Source organism: Mizuhopecten yessoensis, unplaced genomic scaffold (genome assembly GCF_002113885.1).
Source record: "Mizuhopecten yessoensis strain PY_sf001 unplaced genomic scaffold, ASM211388v2 scaffold716047, whole genome shotgun sequence".
NCBI lineage: Eukaryota > Metazoa > Mollusca > Bivalvia > Pectinida > Pectinidae > Mizuhopecten > Mizuhopecten yessoensis.
In genome coordinates, this window is record NW_018479921.1 from 14,578 (window position 1) to 33,986 (window position 19,409).

The following is a 19,409-nucleotide window of genomic DNA, read 5'->3' on the forward strand; positions in this document are numbered from 1 at the left end:
AAAGCAACTGCATACTTACCAACCTTTCAATTTTAATTTAAACCGCTTTTAACACCTGAAAACTTCCAAGAAGTACTTAAGATTACCCTATGTGAGAAATTAGTAATACAAAATAACATAGTTTGAGCAGTTTTATACAATGATTTGATTAAATTTGAGCAAAATGCCAGATAAAGGAAGTTTTGCTGAAATCAAAAGTCAAAAACGAGAGTGGAAAATTGAAAGTTGTCCTCCAAAATACGGACACTTGGCAAGCATGCAATGTTGTAAGGTTAAGTGAAAACAATAAAACATGACAAGACACCATAATTTGTTTCTACAAAGGATATTTTTATTCACTGGCTCATGGACACAAGTAAGGAATGTAGCATCTGTACAGTAAGTTAACAGTGAGGGGAGCTGTACAAATGACAAAGGGACAGGCTGCTGAAAACAATATCTACTACCAACGAGTGTACACTACGGATATTGTACCTCTCCGACAAATCCAAACAGGTGTCTCAGGTTAAAATATTATACGTATCTTTACTGTGTCATCAATATTTAATTAAGACATGTTTTACTACATGTTTTACTATACTGACATGAAAATATTCCTTATTCCAACTTTTCAATAAACACACATATTAGCATGTCTGTTTTAATTCAATGTTAGACATATCTTGCTCAAAATTAAGACGTGAGTGTTTACATCAACATTTGACAAGCATTTGAGACATATCCTGGACCTAAATAAGACATGTCTTACTTTCACATCTAAGACATCTCCAGCATCTCCTTCAGATGTGTCTTACTTTAACATCTAAGACATCTCCTTCAGGTGTGTCTAACTTTAACATGTAAGACATATCCAGCATCTCCGTAAGATGTGTCTTACTTTCACATGTAGGACATACCCTGTCCCTACATAAGATGTGTCTTACTTTCACATGTAAGACATATCCTGTCCCTAACTTAAGATGTGTCTTACTTTCACATGTTACATTAAGCACACAATGTATTGCACCAGCTTCAGACACATCACTACACTGACCAATGTATTGACCACCAATCATTGGACTTGGCAAGAACATTGTAATACAACTTATTACATTGTATTTCAAAACATAGCAGAATGCAACAATATAAAAAACTGCTATTGTATAGATACATAGATTGTCAACTCAGTTATATATTTGAACATCTGAATTTCAGATAAAATACTTTCTGATATCTTTTATTGTAAAATTAGATATTATATTGTTCCATGGCAACCAAGTTCTTCCAAATTTTCTTTATTATGTAAGTATAACAAATAATGTGCCTATTTCAGCCACATCAAAGGTGTTCACTTTAGAATAGGTGAGTAATCTGCCTTTATACCTGTGTTTGTTACAGAGATAGACTGTGTTAGGACTGGCCGGGGTAAAGGGGGAGGGGTGGAAGGAGGGTGCTGATGGACTGGGACATGGCTGTGGGACTAGTCAGTTGTATGTTTTATTTGTAACATGTAGTATATGTATATATTGCCTGCATACCCCTAACACCTACCCTAATACATGCAAGCTTAGTGAGGGTCTCTCTCGTGTACCTACATACCCCTAACACATACCCTAATACATACAAGCTTAGTGAGGGTCTCTCTCGTGTACCTACATACTGAGGTCTAGATGTTCCTGTAGTGTTAGGGGGAAAGAGGCATATCATTGCTTTATTGCACTAAAATCAATCGCATTAAACACAAAAAGTACATAAAAATGTAAGTGTGGTACGATAGAACAGGATAAACCTGGAGGAATTGCCAACCCAAGTCAGTTATAGCAGAGTCAGATGTCGTTAGTCTCCACACAAACATAACTATCTCAATGGTACTAATTTTAACTTCTGTTATCTACAGATTAAGGATTTCAATAAAGGTCTTCATCAATCTCTCATAAACAAATAGAACAAGAAATGTAGATACGTAAATAACAAGTACCAGGATTATGACACTTTGTAAACAAAAAACAAAAAAATATCTTTTTCTGCTTTAAAGTAGATATCAGATGAAAGTCGTAAAATTGGTGAATGACAAAAATAAAGATAAAAATACAGGTAGATGTATTGCGTTGTTTACTTTTGGAAAAAAGTGATATTGCCATAAAGAAACATTACCCTGTCAAAATAATTTAACAAGTGTGATGAATGTTTATAAAATAATCATTACTGCAAACAGTAAGTGTTTTTAACATCCTAGAAATAATCCAGGTTTAGATGAATGATCAGTCAACAGCTTCAGTATGGTGAACGGGTCAGACTGTAGCCTCAGTAGAGGGATCAAGAGTGCTTAAATTACAATATACAATTTATATGACAACTATGTCCTAGTCACAGAGATCCACCTCTAGTGGATTCAATAGGACAATCTCTACAGAAATGTATCCCAGGACAACAAATGAACCAATGATAAGCTAAACGTGAGCCACGAATATTTAAAATGCAAAACACTACACTTGTGCCTCGAGACAACAAATTTAATACAAACCATTTGCTAACATCTTACAATTTTTTCATAAACTCTCTTGGTATGAAAAATAACCATGACAAATAATAATAATTCTATCACATAAGACTTTTTTTTTTACTTGAGATATGGGAACAGGGGGTAAATAACGTGTGATCAGAGGTCTACATGCTAAAAATGACACCAAGCACAGGTAAAAAATACTTGACAAATAAAAACTTTACACGAGTTCCTAATACCAAATAAGTGATCTTTGTAATTTCATCCTTGCATTTAAACTGAAAATATCTACAAATGCAAACCATTTTATTGAAATATCAGAATCTGGACTTTTAAATGTTATGTTTAAGATTTTAGTATCAACTATCTTTACACAAAAATATGTTTGAAAATATCTTAATCATTATCTGATTTCAGGCTCTTATGCCATACTACCTACGTTTTATAGATCCTCTGAGTTATTTCATGTTTTATTTTCTATTACAATAATGTATTGCATATACAGAAAAAAAGGTTTAAATGATGTTCTGAACTGTTTTCACATCATTGGATTTTCAAAACAAAATGGCACAATGAATAAAGGTTTACTTGTGACATATCAATATACATATATACACCCATAAATAGTTCATATTATATTTCAGTCAACTGATATGGGGAGAAACATTGATGTCTTTGTTTCTATGTAACAAGCACATGGACAACAACAGAAGATACACTGATAATAGTAACTAATATTGAGTAGAAAAATCTTCTAGATCAAATACATTGACTTAACATATAGACACTTTGATTTATTCAAATTTTAACTAAAACATCTTACACAACAAATAGATTGACCAATCAGATTCTACATATCTGTACAAAGACTTCTGTCAAGGTTTCTGATTGGTTGAACCAACATTTCTGAAATATCCAATCATATTGCTCCTTGAAGTTCCTGTTCAAGATTTTGATTGGTTGTGTATCTTTGAATATGTCTGACAAAGATACCTGTAACATCATACCAACAGACACCGAGGCAGTGTAGCTCTCCATACCATGTCATTCCTAGATAGAATGGAATACTAGGTTTTCATTGCGTAATTCAACAAAATGTCTATTTTACAAATGGCAGATCTTTACATAATAAAAATCCCTTACAACATTAAAATACATTCGTTCTTCACATTTTCCCACTCATCTATCCGTTTGAGATCATTTATTCCATTATGGTAAGAAAAAAGTATGGAGGTCTGTGGGTATCACAGGCCTATTGTACATCCTTCACCATGGGTAGGTATGGAAACCTGTTGGTGCTATTGCTGCTGTGTGAAAGGTAGTTCTCAAACAGGTGGCTCGACCGCTCTTGGGATTCTGGAATGAAAAATTTACAGAATATTCAACTTTGTATTCACACTGTTGACCTGAGTTAATAAAGTTCAGAACAAAATCTGAACTAATCTGACCAGTTAGATAATGGAGCAACTCTGAATTTCTTAAATGAGTTGATCACCTCTATGTGGCATAAACAGAGAAATCTCAATCTAGGCATCCAATATTTTAACAAAAATTGACACAGCTTCGTCCCCGACAAACCAAGATCCTACCCTCTGGTTGAGAATTCTGTGACAACATCACATAGGAGTGATTTCAGTTTCCATGCCTGCCATTTCAACAAATAATAATTTGAAATGTTGCATTCACATTTATTTGAGAAGGCTGTCACATAGTCTAAATCTGAGGAACATTAAGTGAGACTGAATTTGTATCGCCTTCCTAAATCTGGATACTCCTGCATATTAAGTAAAAAATAATATTTTAAACCTGCATCATCTTTATTTTCTTCTTTTATTATGGATTACAATTACAAGAAAGGAGACTATTTTCTTGGAATATGCCTTGATAAAATTGTCTTCTAATGATGATCATGACTCTCTTCATGACCTTGCATGGCCTTGAGTGACCTTGACTTGTACTGACCTGAGTTACAGCTCATTCGCCTTTCGATAGCCTCACTCTGCATCTCCTTCTCAACTTCCTTCTCACTTGCAGATTCTTGAAAAGAAAAAACTGTTTATCGTATTTTTCATAACAATGATGCATTCATCTCTGCTAATAAGCATTTCAGAGTGTACAATACAAAGGAGAGAGATGGAGACCCTAGTAGGGAGTTGAAGGATGTATCTAGTTGAGAGTGGGGATGGGGAATCCAGAATAAGGTTGGTCCACAGTTTCAGCAGCCATCAGTATGGGAATGAGATTTCTGGGGCTGTGGTTGGGAATGAGATTTCTGGGGCTGTGGTTGGGGAGGAGATCTTTTGGGCTGTGGTTGGGGAGGAGATTTTTGGGGCTGTGGTTCGGAATGAGATTTCTGGGGCTGTGGTTGGGGAGGAGATCTTTGGGGCTGTGGTTGGGGAGGAGATCTTTGGGGCTGTGGTTGGGAACAAGATCTTTGGTCAGAGGCAAACACTCACCATTGTTGTTTTTTACAGAGTCAGGACTTGGAACACTGGCTGTGTGGGGGCTGTGTGATGCTTTAGCCTGCTGCTCTAATGAGATTTCCATCATCTGTTGTTCCTGAATTTTCCTTCGTATCCTCTTTTCTCTCTTTATCCTCTTAAGAAGTGCAACTATAAAAAAAATGAAAAGGAGAAATGATGAATGTCTGATAGAAATTTTTGCATGCATACAGAAAGGAAATTTATTCATATTTCTTTAAAAATATTTCAAAAACCAAACATAAATTACATTGTACTAAGCTTTATGTTTAAATATCTGAACAAAAATATTCTGATAAAAAATAAATTGTATCAATGTTTGGTTTAGAAAGGCTATTGAATAGAAAAATATCTTTCTGCGGACACAGTGTCTGATTTGAGAGGTTTCTGTTTGTATAGAGACATTTTCCACTCACTTTTGACAGGTTTCTGTTAATACTAAGATTTATCTGGTTTCCAAAGGTTCTTTATGTAAAGAAGGTATTTGATTAAAGAAGTTTCTGCATGTGCAGTATCTAACTTATAGCAATTTCTGTATGTACAGTGTCTGACCAATAGAGGTTTCTGTATGAACAATGTCTGACTAATAGAGGTTTCTGTATGTATAGTATCTGACTAATAGAGGTTTCTGTATGCACAGTGTCTGACTAATAGAGATTTTTGTATGGGCAGTATCTGACTAAGAGAGGTTTCTGTATGTACAGTGTCTCACTAAGAGAGGTTTTGTATGTACAGTATCTGACTTAGAGAGGTTTCTATATGTACAGTATTCAGTGAAAATAGGTTTTTTATTAGTAGCTAATATCACACCTTTGCTTCTCTGCTCAGCAGACAGCTGCTTCTCCAAACTCTCACGGACTTCTTTCTCTCTGATCAACTCCATCTTAAGCTCAGCTGTAAAAACAAGGGGAGATTATTGTAAATCACAATATCAGATAAAAGATTTTCCTGTAAAGTACTACTTAAGACACAAGACTTTCCAGTAAAGAACAATTTAAGACACACGATTTTCCCATAAAGTACAATTAAAGAAAACAAGACTTTCCATTAAAGAACAATTTAAGACAAAAGATTTTCCTGTAAAGCATAATATAAGACACAAGCTTTTTCTGAAATGAAAACTGTTCAACATGTTATATATACCTTCCATAATCGAAGCATACATTTTCATCTCCTAACCAATTATTTTGACTGGTTTTCGAAAAAATAGTTGCTTAAAATACAATTAATTTTTGTTATGCAAGAAATAGCTTATCTTGCTCAACAGCACAATCAGTGTGGAAGGTGTTTTTATACTGCTGTTACCACAGGTCTCCGACACAGCAGAAGGAAAGAGCTATATCTTAACGCTCCTACCCTACTCAGCCACATACATAGTCAATGCATGTAATGGTTGAATTCAGATGAATGGACATTCATCAGTTAATGTATATTTTAACATATTTTTAAAATCCTTTAACATCTGAAATTATATATTCTATTAACTGACAAAGCAGCCTCAATTTAGGCATCCTAGCATTAAATTCTGGTCTGCCCTTCCTCCATGTTACTAACATGCCCACACCACCCAGAGGATAACAAGTTAACACACACTATATTTACAGTGATGCTTTTACCCCTACTAGGGACCTGAGGGACCTCCAACCAGGTTCAGGGTTGGCTATCATGACTGGTTCAGGGTAGCTAGCATGACTTGTTCTCAGTAGCTATCATGACTGGTTCAGTGTAGCTATCATGACTGGTACAGGGTAGCTATCATGACTGGTTCAGGGTAGCTATCATGACTGGTTCAGGGTAGCTATCATGACCGGTTCAGGGTGGCTATCATGAGAATCCTTTAAAGTTACTATAAACACCTAAGTTTCACACATCCAGTCATTGTATATAAGCTGGTTACAAAATAACAACTGCTTGTCATTTCTACTTGGGTGGCTGATCCCACGTGTGATCTGTATTAGCCTTTCTGTTACTACATATATACAGCCACATAAAGTGAATTCCAAATTGATCACACACCTTCTGTTGCCTTTCATAATAGGTTTTTACCGTATGTTTCCATGAATAATGAAGTGAATCTATTGCTGATTACCTTTCCTCCATTTACAACAATCAATTTGGTATCTAATTTTGAGGACAGGAATTTATGAGCACTGTTTCCACTTCATCTAAACCTGATAATTCCAACGATTATCCCCTTCCAGACAAACATCATTAAACTTTGTGTATCAGTAGCTGATCATTGTTCAAAAAGAATACTTATGAACATTTATATTATTCATTTGAATTTCTAAAAGCTTGCTATCATAAATTGAGCAATAAAATGTAGCATGCCTCAGATACCGGCAATTATCTTCACCATACAACAAAACACGCTCAGGTATTACTTTTGTCTCACAAATGGCTGTCTTTCTCTATATATGAATATTTAAACTCTGAACAGGTGTAGGGTTCCTGGAGAACAGTACAGCGGACTACATTGTATTTGAGATACCCTACTTCCTCCTCAATGATGGGTATTTACTGTAACTGTAAATTTTTATTGAATTTGAAATATTAATGTAGCAATATGCTGTTGTCATTTCTGCTGTTAAGTATCTGTAGCGTAACGATTGCTGATCATCGTAACAATATTGTTAGCACATTAGTCCTATACACATTTACACACCTGAATAGCTAGGTAGGCGTAACATAAAGTATTGCATTTTATCAATACCTGGTGTATATGAATAATTATCCATTACAGGTAAAAATGACTACCATCGTTACAATGGATCCGATCCCATTCCCCTCTCACTGCAGGTCCAGGACGTTTTACTTAAGGAGAGTTGTTTCCACTTGCAGTGGAACACTTACATTTCCGTTAATGTATAAAATGACATTTCCATTTTATAACCTCTAACTATGTTCATAAAAAAAAAATCTTTTAGAGCTAGTTTTTGATTATTATAATGTTCATAGAAATAAGGAAAGTTCTTTTCTATTATATTTCTTGCTATATAATGTTCATGAAAATAGTATTTATTTTACAGATAATTTTCCCATCGTTTTAATTCAGTGTGTTTCCATTTAAAGTGTAACTTTATTTTGTGCCACTATTTCCTGATTTTGTAGTACTATGTCTGTATAGGCAAACCCATCATTTTTTAACATCACATACCAATCCCAGTATGTTTATCCATACAAGCTTATTCACAGAAGTCCATATTCACCAGACACTGGAGAAAGATAAAAATCTGTCAGTTTGGAGAATCTTGTAATTTTAATCATTGTGTCTAAATGGAAGAACATGATATACCCGTTATTTTTCTGAGTTTTTACTTCAAAGTGAGCACACAGACAACACTAACCACGGTAATATTCCTCAATGAACAGTAATTCGTGCTACACAAATTGTCATGATTCTGACATTAACCAAGGAAAGGCTATGATTTAAGATTGTGTTCACTTTAATGTGTCAAATTCACCCCCGTGTTTTAGCGTTTTTGTACACTTGGGTGTCAGGACAATGTTCAGATAGCCTCCTCCCAGACACTGCTGATGGAAAGGTGACGGAAGGAAAAAAATTGATCTTGTTCTGTCTAGTTTTATATAGCTTTTTCTTTTCAACCTCTTTGGTCAAACGATCATCAGCAAGCGTTATGGAGGCTATTTGTTGCACAGACTTTTTTTTAAGCTTCACCATGTTTTTTTCCCAATGTTTTGGCAAATGAAACAAAAGCAAATGATAATAAATATTTACACAAAATACGGAAAACTGTCACTTTGGAATGTCACTATCACAGCTAAGCACTAGTACATTGTGTTCTTAACAAGATTTCCAATAAATAAGGATATACTGATGGCTGCTGAAACTGCGGACCATAGAGAAACAGAAATAACAAAATCTACCGAAAAGCCGCATTCAGACGTTCGTACAAAAAATAAGGTGTGTGAATACCTATCTATCATGATAGTCGGAGCTTGGGCTTTATTACACGATATTATACGGGCATTAGTGTCTACAAAAAACACTACAGAACGCATTGGGTTTTTATATCCATATTCCTGGATGTGTCACAAAAGTGATATATATTCCAAATCACTTCCATAAGATACGGAAATGATACATTGCACACTGACGTTGACCCATCACGCCTGTCAGGCTCTCTGTAATCAATCAAATAATTAAATACTCTTTATGACAAATTCCTTTTTCTCCATACTTTTGTCTGTATCGGGGCCATTATCTATGCTGGGATTGCCAGTCGTGGACAGAATGGCACTTCGCTCGCAAATGAACCAATGTCTGGGTTATTTTTTTTATTTTTTCCGAATTTTGACAAGATTTTTTTCTCTTCCTGTATAATAAGATGACAAGCAGATAGAATTTCAAATTAACCCAAGGCTTGGCTTCCTACTGAAAACAATAACTCAGGATACTTCACAGAAACAATCTGGCAAATCTTCACCCTACAAATGTGGTCAAATTGACCCTTATAGTGATGGTCAAGTCAAGACAATACAGTAGTAGCAAATGTAAAGGTCACTGATGGCGATGGGCCCATAGATTGAAATGTCATTGTTCAAATTTGAATTAGAAATTATGCAGTCTTTTTACATCGAGTATAGAAGGTGGCAACCAGTCAATTTGGAGCAATGCAGGTAATATTTTGAGCTATATGCTGGTTAGATTTGGAGCATTACAGGTAAGATTTGGAGCTACGCAGTTAAGCTTCGGAAGTTTAAGGCAGATTGGGTTTAGAAATAGGCAGGTAAAATTTGGAATCAGGTAATTTGGGAGGTCGTGAAATGGAGGGATACATGTGTGCTGTGTGTGGTATGTATAAAAGAATGTTTGGGGCTACCATTTGTGGGTATGTGGGGTAGGTCTAGCTAGGTGTGGTCTCACTGGGAAGGTTGTTTACCTGACTGTGCAGGTAATCCAGCGTATTCACCAATGTATAGATATCTGTTTGTTTATACAGTCGTAAATTACAAGTTTAGCTGGAATAGGATACCCGTTCACTGGTATAATCAACAACCATGATCTGAGGGAAAAGTTTAACATGGCCTGGTGCACACAACCACGATTACACATTTCCACACATGCAGAAAATCGTAATTATCAAAACAACTCTGGTGCCGGTTTTATGTTCCTAGTGGGCATCTCATGACATTTTCAATTTGTTTACTAAAAACCTGCGACTGACTGGTTATCATTGGTAGGAGCGGGTGTTTAGGTACGAACTGTATAGTGAAACTTAGTCACCAGAACTAAATACAGAAACAAGAAAGTCTACCCATTCATGTTGTTAAATAACATCTTGATGATAATTTACGACAAGTTATTTATAGGTACTGAGCTATCAAATCTTCGTCTCCGCCGTATTACAATGTGTCTCTTATTGACACTGATTTGTTAGTAATGATTACGGTAATAATTCTGCTAATCGGAGATCTGTAGTGTTTACATTCCTAGAACTGGCAGAGTGGCACTGCTAGGGGTATTGATCCTCCGTGGGAGTCGGTGTAGTTTTAATGTCCTTACACAGACTATCCCATTACAACTGACCAATTAAGAAATGATTTGTTAGAGATATAAATATCAACTAAAATAACAAAATCTCTTTGTATTGCAAGTTGTATGATTAACAAAATTAATTTTCGCTTTTGAAAACAATGAGTTTGTATGAAGAACAGATATAAGAATTGTTTTGCTGGTAGTGAAGGGGATTTTTTGTTTAAGAGGTTTAAGTTTATTGCTAATGGGTTCCTCTGGCAGAGGAGCATTAATCAAGGATAAATCACGATTTCACTGTCCTATAATTATGCACAGACAACTCCCGACTAGATTCATTTCAAATAATGGATTTTTTAATATTGTCTATTTCCATAGGTCATGAGACTGCCATGCAGTCTATCAGAGAGGTGAAGAGAAATAAAATTGTACCGAACAGATCTCCTCATATCTGGGAGAATCCCTGTCATAAATTATATATTGTGACAGATCGAGATCGGAATAATGCCAGGACAAGAATAGGATCAGATTGGGAAAGAATCATCCAGGAAAATGGATGATTTGTCTCTAGTGATGAGAGAAAGAGTGGTTCAATTAGCATTGAGGCTGTAGGGTGAGTGATAGCACAGTCACAGACACAAACTACCATATAAAGCTTTCATCCCACGTTAAGTTCATAGTTTTATCTGAAAAAGTACAAGATTGCATGCAATATTGAATTTGTGGTCTCCAGTTTGTTATCTAGCATCACCTAACTAGAAATTGTTAGTGTTAGGTGTGTAGACTTGACTAAATATTGTTGGGTTACGTTACTAAATATTGTTGGGTTACGTTACTAAATATTGTTGGATATACAGTATTACGTTAAAAAGAGAATGTTGGGTATGTAGTGCTACAAACCTGATTTTGTTAGCTGTTTAGTACAGTATTACGTTAAAAAGAGAATGTTGGGTATGTAGTGCTACAAACCTGATTTTGTTAGCTGTTTAGTACAGTATTACCTTACTAGAGATTGTTGGGTATGTAGTGTTACACACCTGATTTTGTTAGCTGTTTAGTACAGTATTACCTTACTAGAGATTGTTGGGTATGTAGTGTTACACACCTGATTTTGTTAGCTGTTTAGTACAGTATTACCTTACTAGAGATTGTTGGGTATGTAGTGTTACACACCTGATTTTGTTAGCTGTTTAGTACAGTATTACCTTACTAGAGATTGTTGGGTATGTAGTGTTACACACCTGATTTTGTTAGCTGTTTAGTACAGTATTACCTTACTAGAGATTGTTGGGTATGTAGTGTTACACACCTGATTTTGTTAGCTGTTTAGTACAGTATTACCTTACTAGAGATTGTTGGGTATGTAGTGTTACACACCTGATTTTGTTAGCTGTTTAGTACAGTATTACCTTACTAGAGACTGTTGGGTATGTAGTGTTACACACCTGATTTTGTTAGCTGTTTAGTACAGTATTACCTTACTAGAGATTGTTGGGTATGTAGTGTTACACACCTGATTTTGTTAGCTGTTTAGTACAGTATTACCTTACTAGAGACTGTTGGGTATGTAGTGTTACACACCTGATTTTGTTAGCTGTTTAGTACAGTATTACCTTACTAGAGACTGTTGGGTATGTAGTGTTACACACCTGATTTTGTTAGCTGTTTAGTACAGTATTACCTTACTAGAGACTGTTGGGTATGTAGTGTTACACACCTGATTTTGTTAGCTGTTTAGTACAGTATTACCTTACTAGAGACTGTTGGGTATGTAGTGTTACACACCTGATTTTGTTAGCTGTTTAGTACAGTATTACCTTACTAGAGACTGTTGGGTATGTAGTGTTACACACCTGATTTTGTTAGCTGTTTAGTACAGTATTACCTTACTAGAGACTGTTGGGTATGTAGTGTTACACACCTGATTTTGTTAGCTGTTTAGTACAGTATTACCTTACTAGAGACTGTTACCTGTCACTTTTAATTTTTATAGATTTATCATTTTGTGAAAACCTTGAAAATAGCAATGCTCTGATAATTACCCTGTATGCAGGAAGTTCAATAGTAAGAAGGTGAACTACTGAAACTCCCCACACAGTCTAAGTACAATATCTAGGATCGAGGCATCGTTGGATTATTTAAAACATATTTTATTTGTTTATATAAGTAAATCTCACTATACTCACAGGGACAGAGTAACCAAATATATTAGTGATTTAAGTTTGGCAAATGCCTTTCAACTCCGAGTGATTTAATAAAATATATGATATATTAACTAAGAAATTATTTCAAAGATAGGTGTTATGTTGGCCACCTCTGAAAAGTTTAGCTCAAGCAATCTGTAAGAACCTGAAAATAAGTTTTATGGTAGGAACGTGGAGGTGAGCAGGTTCGTAGAATCGCGTACATTCTAGGTTTATCACCGATACAAATATTGTCATTATTTTTTTGTTTTGCGGTGATAGATTATCAGTGTTACATCTTTATCTTACGACTCAGAAATAGGATATTATTCACTATCTTTGTTCCTGTTTTTAATCTATCACATAGCATAATTCTCATTTTCAATTTCCAGTTTTTCATTTAACCAGCAACACAATTTCCAGCTTTCCAAGTTATCAAATATCATTTAACTTTGCCAGTAAACACAGAAAACGTAATGTATTTGAGATTATTTCCGTGTTTCATCTGCCCGTTCAGGTAATAATCTTTAATAAACAGGTTCTGTCATTATCTATAACTGCTATACCTACCACCAGGCTATCTCCGCGAGATATTACATGTATACTGCTATCCTCCTTGACGTCTGCAAGTCATTAATCTACCTTAGTCATCCCTAACAATATCAGCCTGAATGACTACATTGCCTAGTCTCCAGACACGGGATTTAGGGGATTACAATCTTAATTTCTTTGTTCATTTCCATTTTCCATTAAAACACACAACATGATGACCTGCAAAATATTTTCATTTTAATAAAAACGGATTCATTTCTGATATTTCATATCTCTTTATAGCTGTGCTGTCCTCTGAGGATGTTAATTTCCTGGCATTCCAAATCAATTTTGCTATAGAAAATGTTTATTTTCTTTATCTCGGTGGCTCTATGTTGCTAAGTACCTAAGTTATAGCCCAGGTTGGTCTTTTTCTGTTGTGACAATAGTAAAACCTATTAGGAAATGTAGTTGTATCAATCCTTGGAGAATTCAGAAAATGATTTTCATTACAGCGAATGAAATGAGCGAACAATATTATTGCATTGAGGTAACAGTAAATCTGTTTCACTTTGTCATTTTCATTTACTTCAGTAATGGAGGTCATCTGTAGCAGTGCTCCGATCCTGACCTGGATCTGATACGATGAAGGCAGTAATATGTCTAATGTCATTTTGAATGTGGTCTGCATTATACATGATATTTTATTATTACAATTGCCGTTGGGAGGGGTACATTTTATTTATCACACAATCAGGATTCCATTTCATTCTGGGAATTATGGACTTCACGTGGTTTTCATTGCAATAACGCTGATATTGCACCAGAGAATGTTATATCATTCCGAAAATTCCCCATTTAAAGTACATTATTGTTTATACACTTTTCTGTATTTATTCAAATGGAAATGGATGGGGCGTGCAATTTAGACAAGAAAATCTCACATAAAAATACAACAATTTACAGCAGTAATTCTATAAAAACTACCCTGAAGATAGGGACAAGTGTTAATAGGTTCTCGTATTACAGAAATCACAATATCCTCCTCGGCTACAGCTGCTGGCCCTCAGCTCCCTCTAATCAATAGCTCTCCGCAGCCTCCCCTTTAACAGGAGACATAAACATGCACCTGTAGCCCTGCCTCCCGCACAGCTCAACACACTGGGATTCTCCTACTGCTTCACTCAAGAGCAGACAACTCAAACTTGTCCAGAATCACAGGAGATTACATTTTATATCTATGGAGTTATGGTGATATATAAAAATGTTAAACCTGCACCTGCAATACAGTTTGTTGGCTCAAAATTGGTGATGTTTTTAGACATTTCCATTGTAGAAGGAGAGAAATTGCTGATCAGTCATACAGCTGTATCAAATGTGTCCTTGGGGCAAGATGGGAGGGGAGACAACTCTTTAGCTTTACAATATTCACATACCTGATCTAGAGAGCAGATAACCTCATAAAATTTGCAATATTATAGCATGCAATTTATTATATTTCATACAGGTGCAACATTCACAGCAAAAAAGGCAATGGTTGATCCGATACGATCTTCACAATACTTTCTGAGGATTGAAATGCTACACTTACTCCACCTACATGCATGGAGTTGAAATTCTACTTTCTACAGTAAGGAGAGAGCACTCTAGTATGTCCAGATTATACAAAATCTTAATCCCTAAATTAAATGTTAGATTTTCTTTTCCATTGACAAGGATCAGCCTAAGATTGAGGGAGGAAGGTGATAACACTGATGCATGAAGTAATGATTAGCCACACAGGTGTAACCAGACACCCATACAGGTGAACTACAGGTAAACAAAGTTTACCATTACAGCTAGCACTAATAATACACTGGCATTCAGGGGGCAATACTGAACACAGCTGAAATTTAATGAACCTTGAAGGTCTATGTGGAATTCTTGAAATGCGTATAACACAATTGAATCATTTCCTTGTATTGGGTGCAGACAAGCTAACCGTGATGAGTCCAGAGCCACTCCTGTGTAACAGAAAATGGAGACAGACCTTACTACTTCCAAATTTGATGTTGCTACTGTTTAATGATTTTGAATGATATATAATTACCAGATAATCTATACAAAGCATTTCTGTGGCTACTCTATTCCATTCCCTTTTTACCTTATATACACATGTGCCTTTTTGTCCTATCATAAAATTTGCATTTTTCATAAGGTATAGAAAAAGCTTGTTAAAATCAGAGAAAAATTTCACCGAAGTGATATAACCGGAATAAGTTTCTCAGCACAAATAAATAAATAAATAAAAATCCTGATTACAATCCAGTGATGAATGAATATGATGTCTGGGGAACTCATGATGATCAGTGCTCAAGATTTGTATCTAAATGTTGAGGAATGCTCTGAACATTGTTTACAGTCATCTACAATCTGTAGCCAGTCAAATACATTCATCTTCAATCTACTGTAAGTCATATGGTTTTGCATCTGAAAAGGATATTTGGTTTTCATCTCTGAACAACACATGATTAAAAAACTTTCATCAACAAACAAGAAACTTCCATGCCATTCCCGAAATGATAAGGCCAATCCATCCTGTCTGCCGTGAAAACAGATTTCATCAGAAATATCAAATATAAGAATTCTTTAAAAGTATTTCAATCAAGAATGTTGGGATTATCTTCCTACATTTCCTCTTGATCCACACAAGTATTTTATCCAACCAAAATCCTTTATGGAAAGTAAACCCTGGCCAACTGACTGTTTCCTCAGAGTCTTATGTTTGATTGTAACTCTGTAGGAAGAATAAAATTTATCTACAAACTTGTATGATATTATATAAAGACGAAGTCATACAGAATCTGTAAAATGGATTTAATAATCAACATATGAAAGGCTTAGATCCAGCACATATAGACTGTAAGAAATCTAGGTGGTCCTATCTCAAGGCTCAAGATATAAAGATTACCTTCATTTCTCTTCACTACCTCCTTCACTCTTTTTAAGTAATAAGACGTCTGTTGCTCCCCCCCCCCCCCCCCCCGCCATACATTTTTACGTCAACACATATCTTGATTTAATTTTTTGGATTGTGTGGTGTTCGTCTTTGTTCCCGTCTATTAGTACACCCGTCCCAAGTGAAATCCCAACATCACAGCATTTCATCTTCCATCTTTCCGTATTTTTGGGACCTGTTTGATAATTGCTGTTTCCATCGTAGGTTTCCTGGGCCGATCCCAATCACAAGTGTATCTGATTATAATAGTCTTAACTCCAATATAACACACAATGTAGCTTCATTCTCAGTGTTTCTCAGCTTATCACAGACTGGGTCAAAATTCACCTTCTATTCTTTATAGTTTGTTTATCTGATGGGATTGTCTCCTTTGGGTAATACATATTCATAAATCGTATGTGTTATTCACTTTCAACTCCGATCCTTGGAGAATATGTTAATACCACAATCTGCCAATCCAAACTTACCTGTACCCATATATAATTCAGGATACATGATTTTTAATAACATTTACAAAAGGATTTTTCAATAATAATGTTAGCCAAATACATATCAAAAATTAAAAAAAAATGTTTAGCATGTTCTAAATGTTTGTGAATATTTTCTACATTAGTAATTACATGTTTTTGTAATGTGTTGGTGATATAACTAAATTGGCATTTTTATAAAGAAAGAAACCTACAATAATACTGACTCAGTGTGTTTGATGATAGAGAAATAAATGATAATATGTATTAAAATGACCATTCAAATTAATTATTAACATTATTTTGCCATACTCTTCATATTTGAATCCTTTTCTCTATACAAGACAGAAAAATTGCAACCTAAAAGCTAATGGGAAAGATCTGAAGATATTTTATTATTCAATTTATTTCCTCTGAATATAAAGATTTGAAGAACACAATTACTGCAGATATAATTTTATAAAAACATTGTAATAGAATGTTAAATTAAATAACGTAAAACATATTGCAATAAAAGTATAGAAAATTAATGTTTCCTTTGTGCTGACGATTTATTCTCCCTTCAGCTCGTAAAATACCAACACATGTAAGAATCAATTATCTTTTTGAATATATATATCTCATAGCTAGGCGGCCCAAACATCAATTACAGATCACTTTCATCATGAAACCAGGAACGTTTGAAAAAATCCTTATTGACATACATTAGTTACTATTTGTTTCATTACACAGGTGAAGTCCATCAAACCTGTTCTAAGATGTACAATTTCTTAAAGGTGGTATTTTATTACCTGATGTAGGTCTGATGACTTCGCTCGTTTTGAAATATCGTTTATGACAATTTACACACTCCTTTTTCTATCCTACTAACAGATAACGTAACCAGTGCAAGGCTATCTCCAGATGTGACTGATAAAGAGTAAGACGGAATATAAGTTGAGTGCAGTAATGAATTTGTATAGAATCAGAATGGTCTAACCCTTCACATTCCAATCCCACACAAACTCAGGCTGTCAGGCTTATATTGAAACCTAATCATTAAAAGGTTATTAGCTAGATTTATTGAGAGAAAAAATAAATGCAACAAAATTATGTAGTTTCTTAGAACTATATAGTACTGAATTAACCTCATTTAATTTCCATGCATGCCTGCATTTATATATTAATAGAAATTCCATACCAGAAAATTTATTGCTGCAAGAATTAATTATTTTTATCAAATTTCAATGGAATGGTTGTTTTTTTGCAAACCCTGGGAAACAGAGAAATAATAGAATTAATTCTAGAAAAAAATATTTGTTTTCCTGCGTTGCCTATTTTTCAAATTACTTGAAGCACAAAATTGATTGGAACATGGTTTGCAGCAAATACCGTACCGTGTCTGATCAGAATCAAGCACATTACTTACACGCGAGTGATTCATTGTTTCAAGAAAAACATGTTGAAATATGTTATATTCCAACGATTACTGTGCATCGACTAACAAATCCGGTATTGACTTGGAAAACCTGTATGAATGGATCCGTTTTTGACATAGATGCACACAGATTAAGTGTAATTTTTATACTTCATCTACTTCCTATAAGACATAAATAGTTAAGTAATTGTTGCTGTTCAGCAGTATTTTCTGACGGCTCAAAATTAAAATGAATGGGTGAATGTTTAAATCTACTCCTAACAATTGTGACTTCACCTCCCCGTAAACAGGTATTTTAGGTGACCTCAATGTTGAAGCGTCATGGCTATTACATTGGAACAAGCAGGAGACCAATGGATCAAACGCATAGTCACCCACACTTCCCATTGTTAACATCCACTTATAACTTAACATATAGAAAATTAATTAAGTGTATATTTAGATAAAAAGAATCTATCAATTTCTTGATGTTTTTAATTGAATTAATGTAAAGTTCCCCATTACATTAAAATATCTGGACTACTCATGACTGACAACATGGACTATATGGTCTGACAACTCATGACTGACTATTGTCAGTCATGGACTATATGGTCTGACTTCTCATGACTGACTACTCATGACTGACTATTGTCAGACATGGACTATACGGTCTGACAACTCATGACTGACTATTGTCAGTCATGGACTATATGGTCTGACTACTCATGACTGACTACTCATGACTGACTATTGTCAGACATGGACTATACGGTCTGACAACTCATGACTGACTATTGTCAGTCATGGACTATATGGTCTGACTACTCATGACTGACTACTCATGACTGACTATTGTCAGACATGGACTATACGGTCTGACAACTCATGACTGACTATTGTCAGTCATGGACTATATGGTCTAAGGCCTGAGGTGGGCTATTCCTAGTCACAATAGTGTATCTGACCTGTGAAGACCTGAGGTGAGCTAGTCCTAGTCACAATAGTGTATCTGACCCGGGGAGACCTGAGGTGGGCTAGTCCTAGTAACAATAGTGTATCTGACCTGGGGAGCCCTGAGGTGGGCTAGTCCTAGTCACAATAGGGTATCTGACCTGGGGAGACCTGAGGTGGGCTAGACCTAGTCACAATAGTGTATCTGACCTGGGGAGCCCTGAGGTGGGCTAGTCCTAGTCACAATAGTGAATCTGACCTGTGAAGACCTGAGGTGGGCTAGTCCTAGTCACAATAGTGTATCTGACATGGGGAGACCTGAGGTGGGCTAGTCCTAGGCACAATAGTGTATCTGACCTGGGGAGACCTGAGGTGGACTAGTCCTAGTCACAATAGTGTATCTGACATGGGGAGACCTGAG

The 19,409-nt window shown here is 35.4% G+C and overlaps 1 protein-coding gene and 1 long non-coding RNA gene across 3 annotated transcripts in view; one reads left to right on the forward strand and one right to left on the reverse strand.

The window, feature by feature from the left end:
- Positions 1–309: 309 nt before the first annotated feature.
- LOC110441590 (dachshund homolog 1-like) overlaps positions 310–19,409 on the reverse strand; it is a 95,451-nt gene continuing 76,351 nt past the window's right edge. For both annotated transcript variants that reach the window (XM_021484782.1, XM_021484781.1), the window contains exons 7-10: positions 5,773–5,856; positions 4,939–5,094; positions 4,445–4,519; positions 310–3,838 (exon numbers count right to left, since the gene is read on the reverse strand). In XM_021484782.1, coding sequence (XP_021340457.1) covers positions 3,735–3,838; positions 4,445–4,519; positions 4,939–5,094; positions 5,773–5,856 — 419 coding nt within the window. In that variant the 3' untranslated portion in view covers positions 310–3,734. The remainder of the gene's footprint in view (positions 3,839–4,444; positions 4,520–4,938; positions 5,095–5,772; positions 5,857–19,409) is intronic.
- LOC110441591 lies at positions 9,584–17,759 on the forward strand. The gene is made up of 3 exons (XR_002461884.1): positions 9,584–9,778; positions 14,890–14,988; positions 17,512–17,759. It is a non-coding gene; the product is annotated as an uncharacterized LOC110441591 (long non-coding RNA).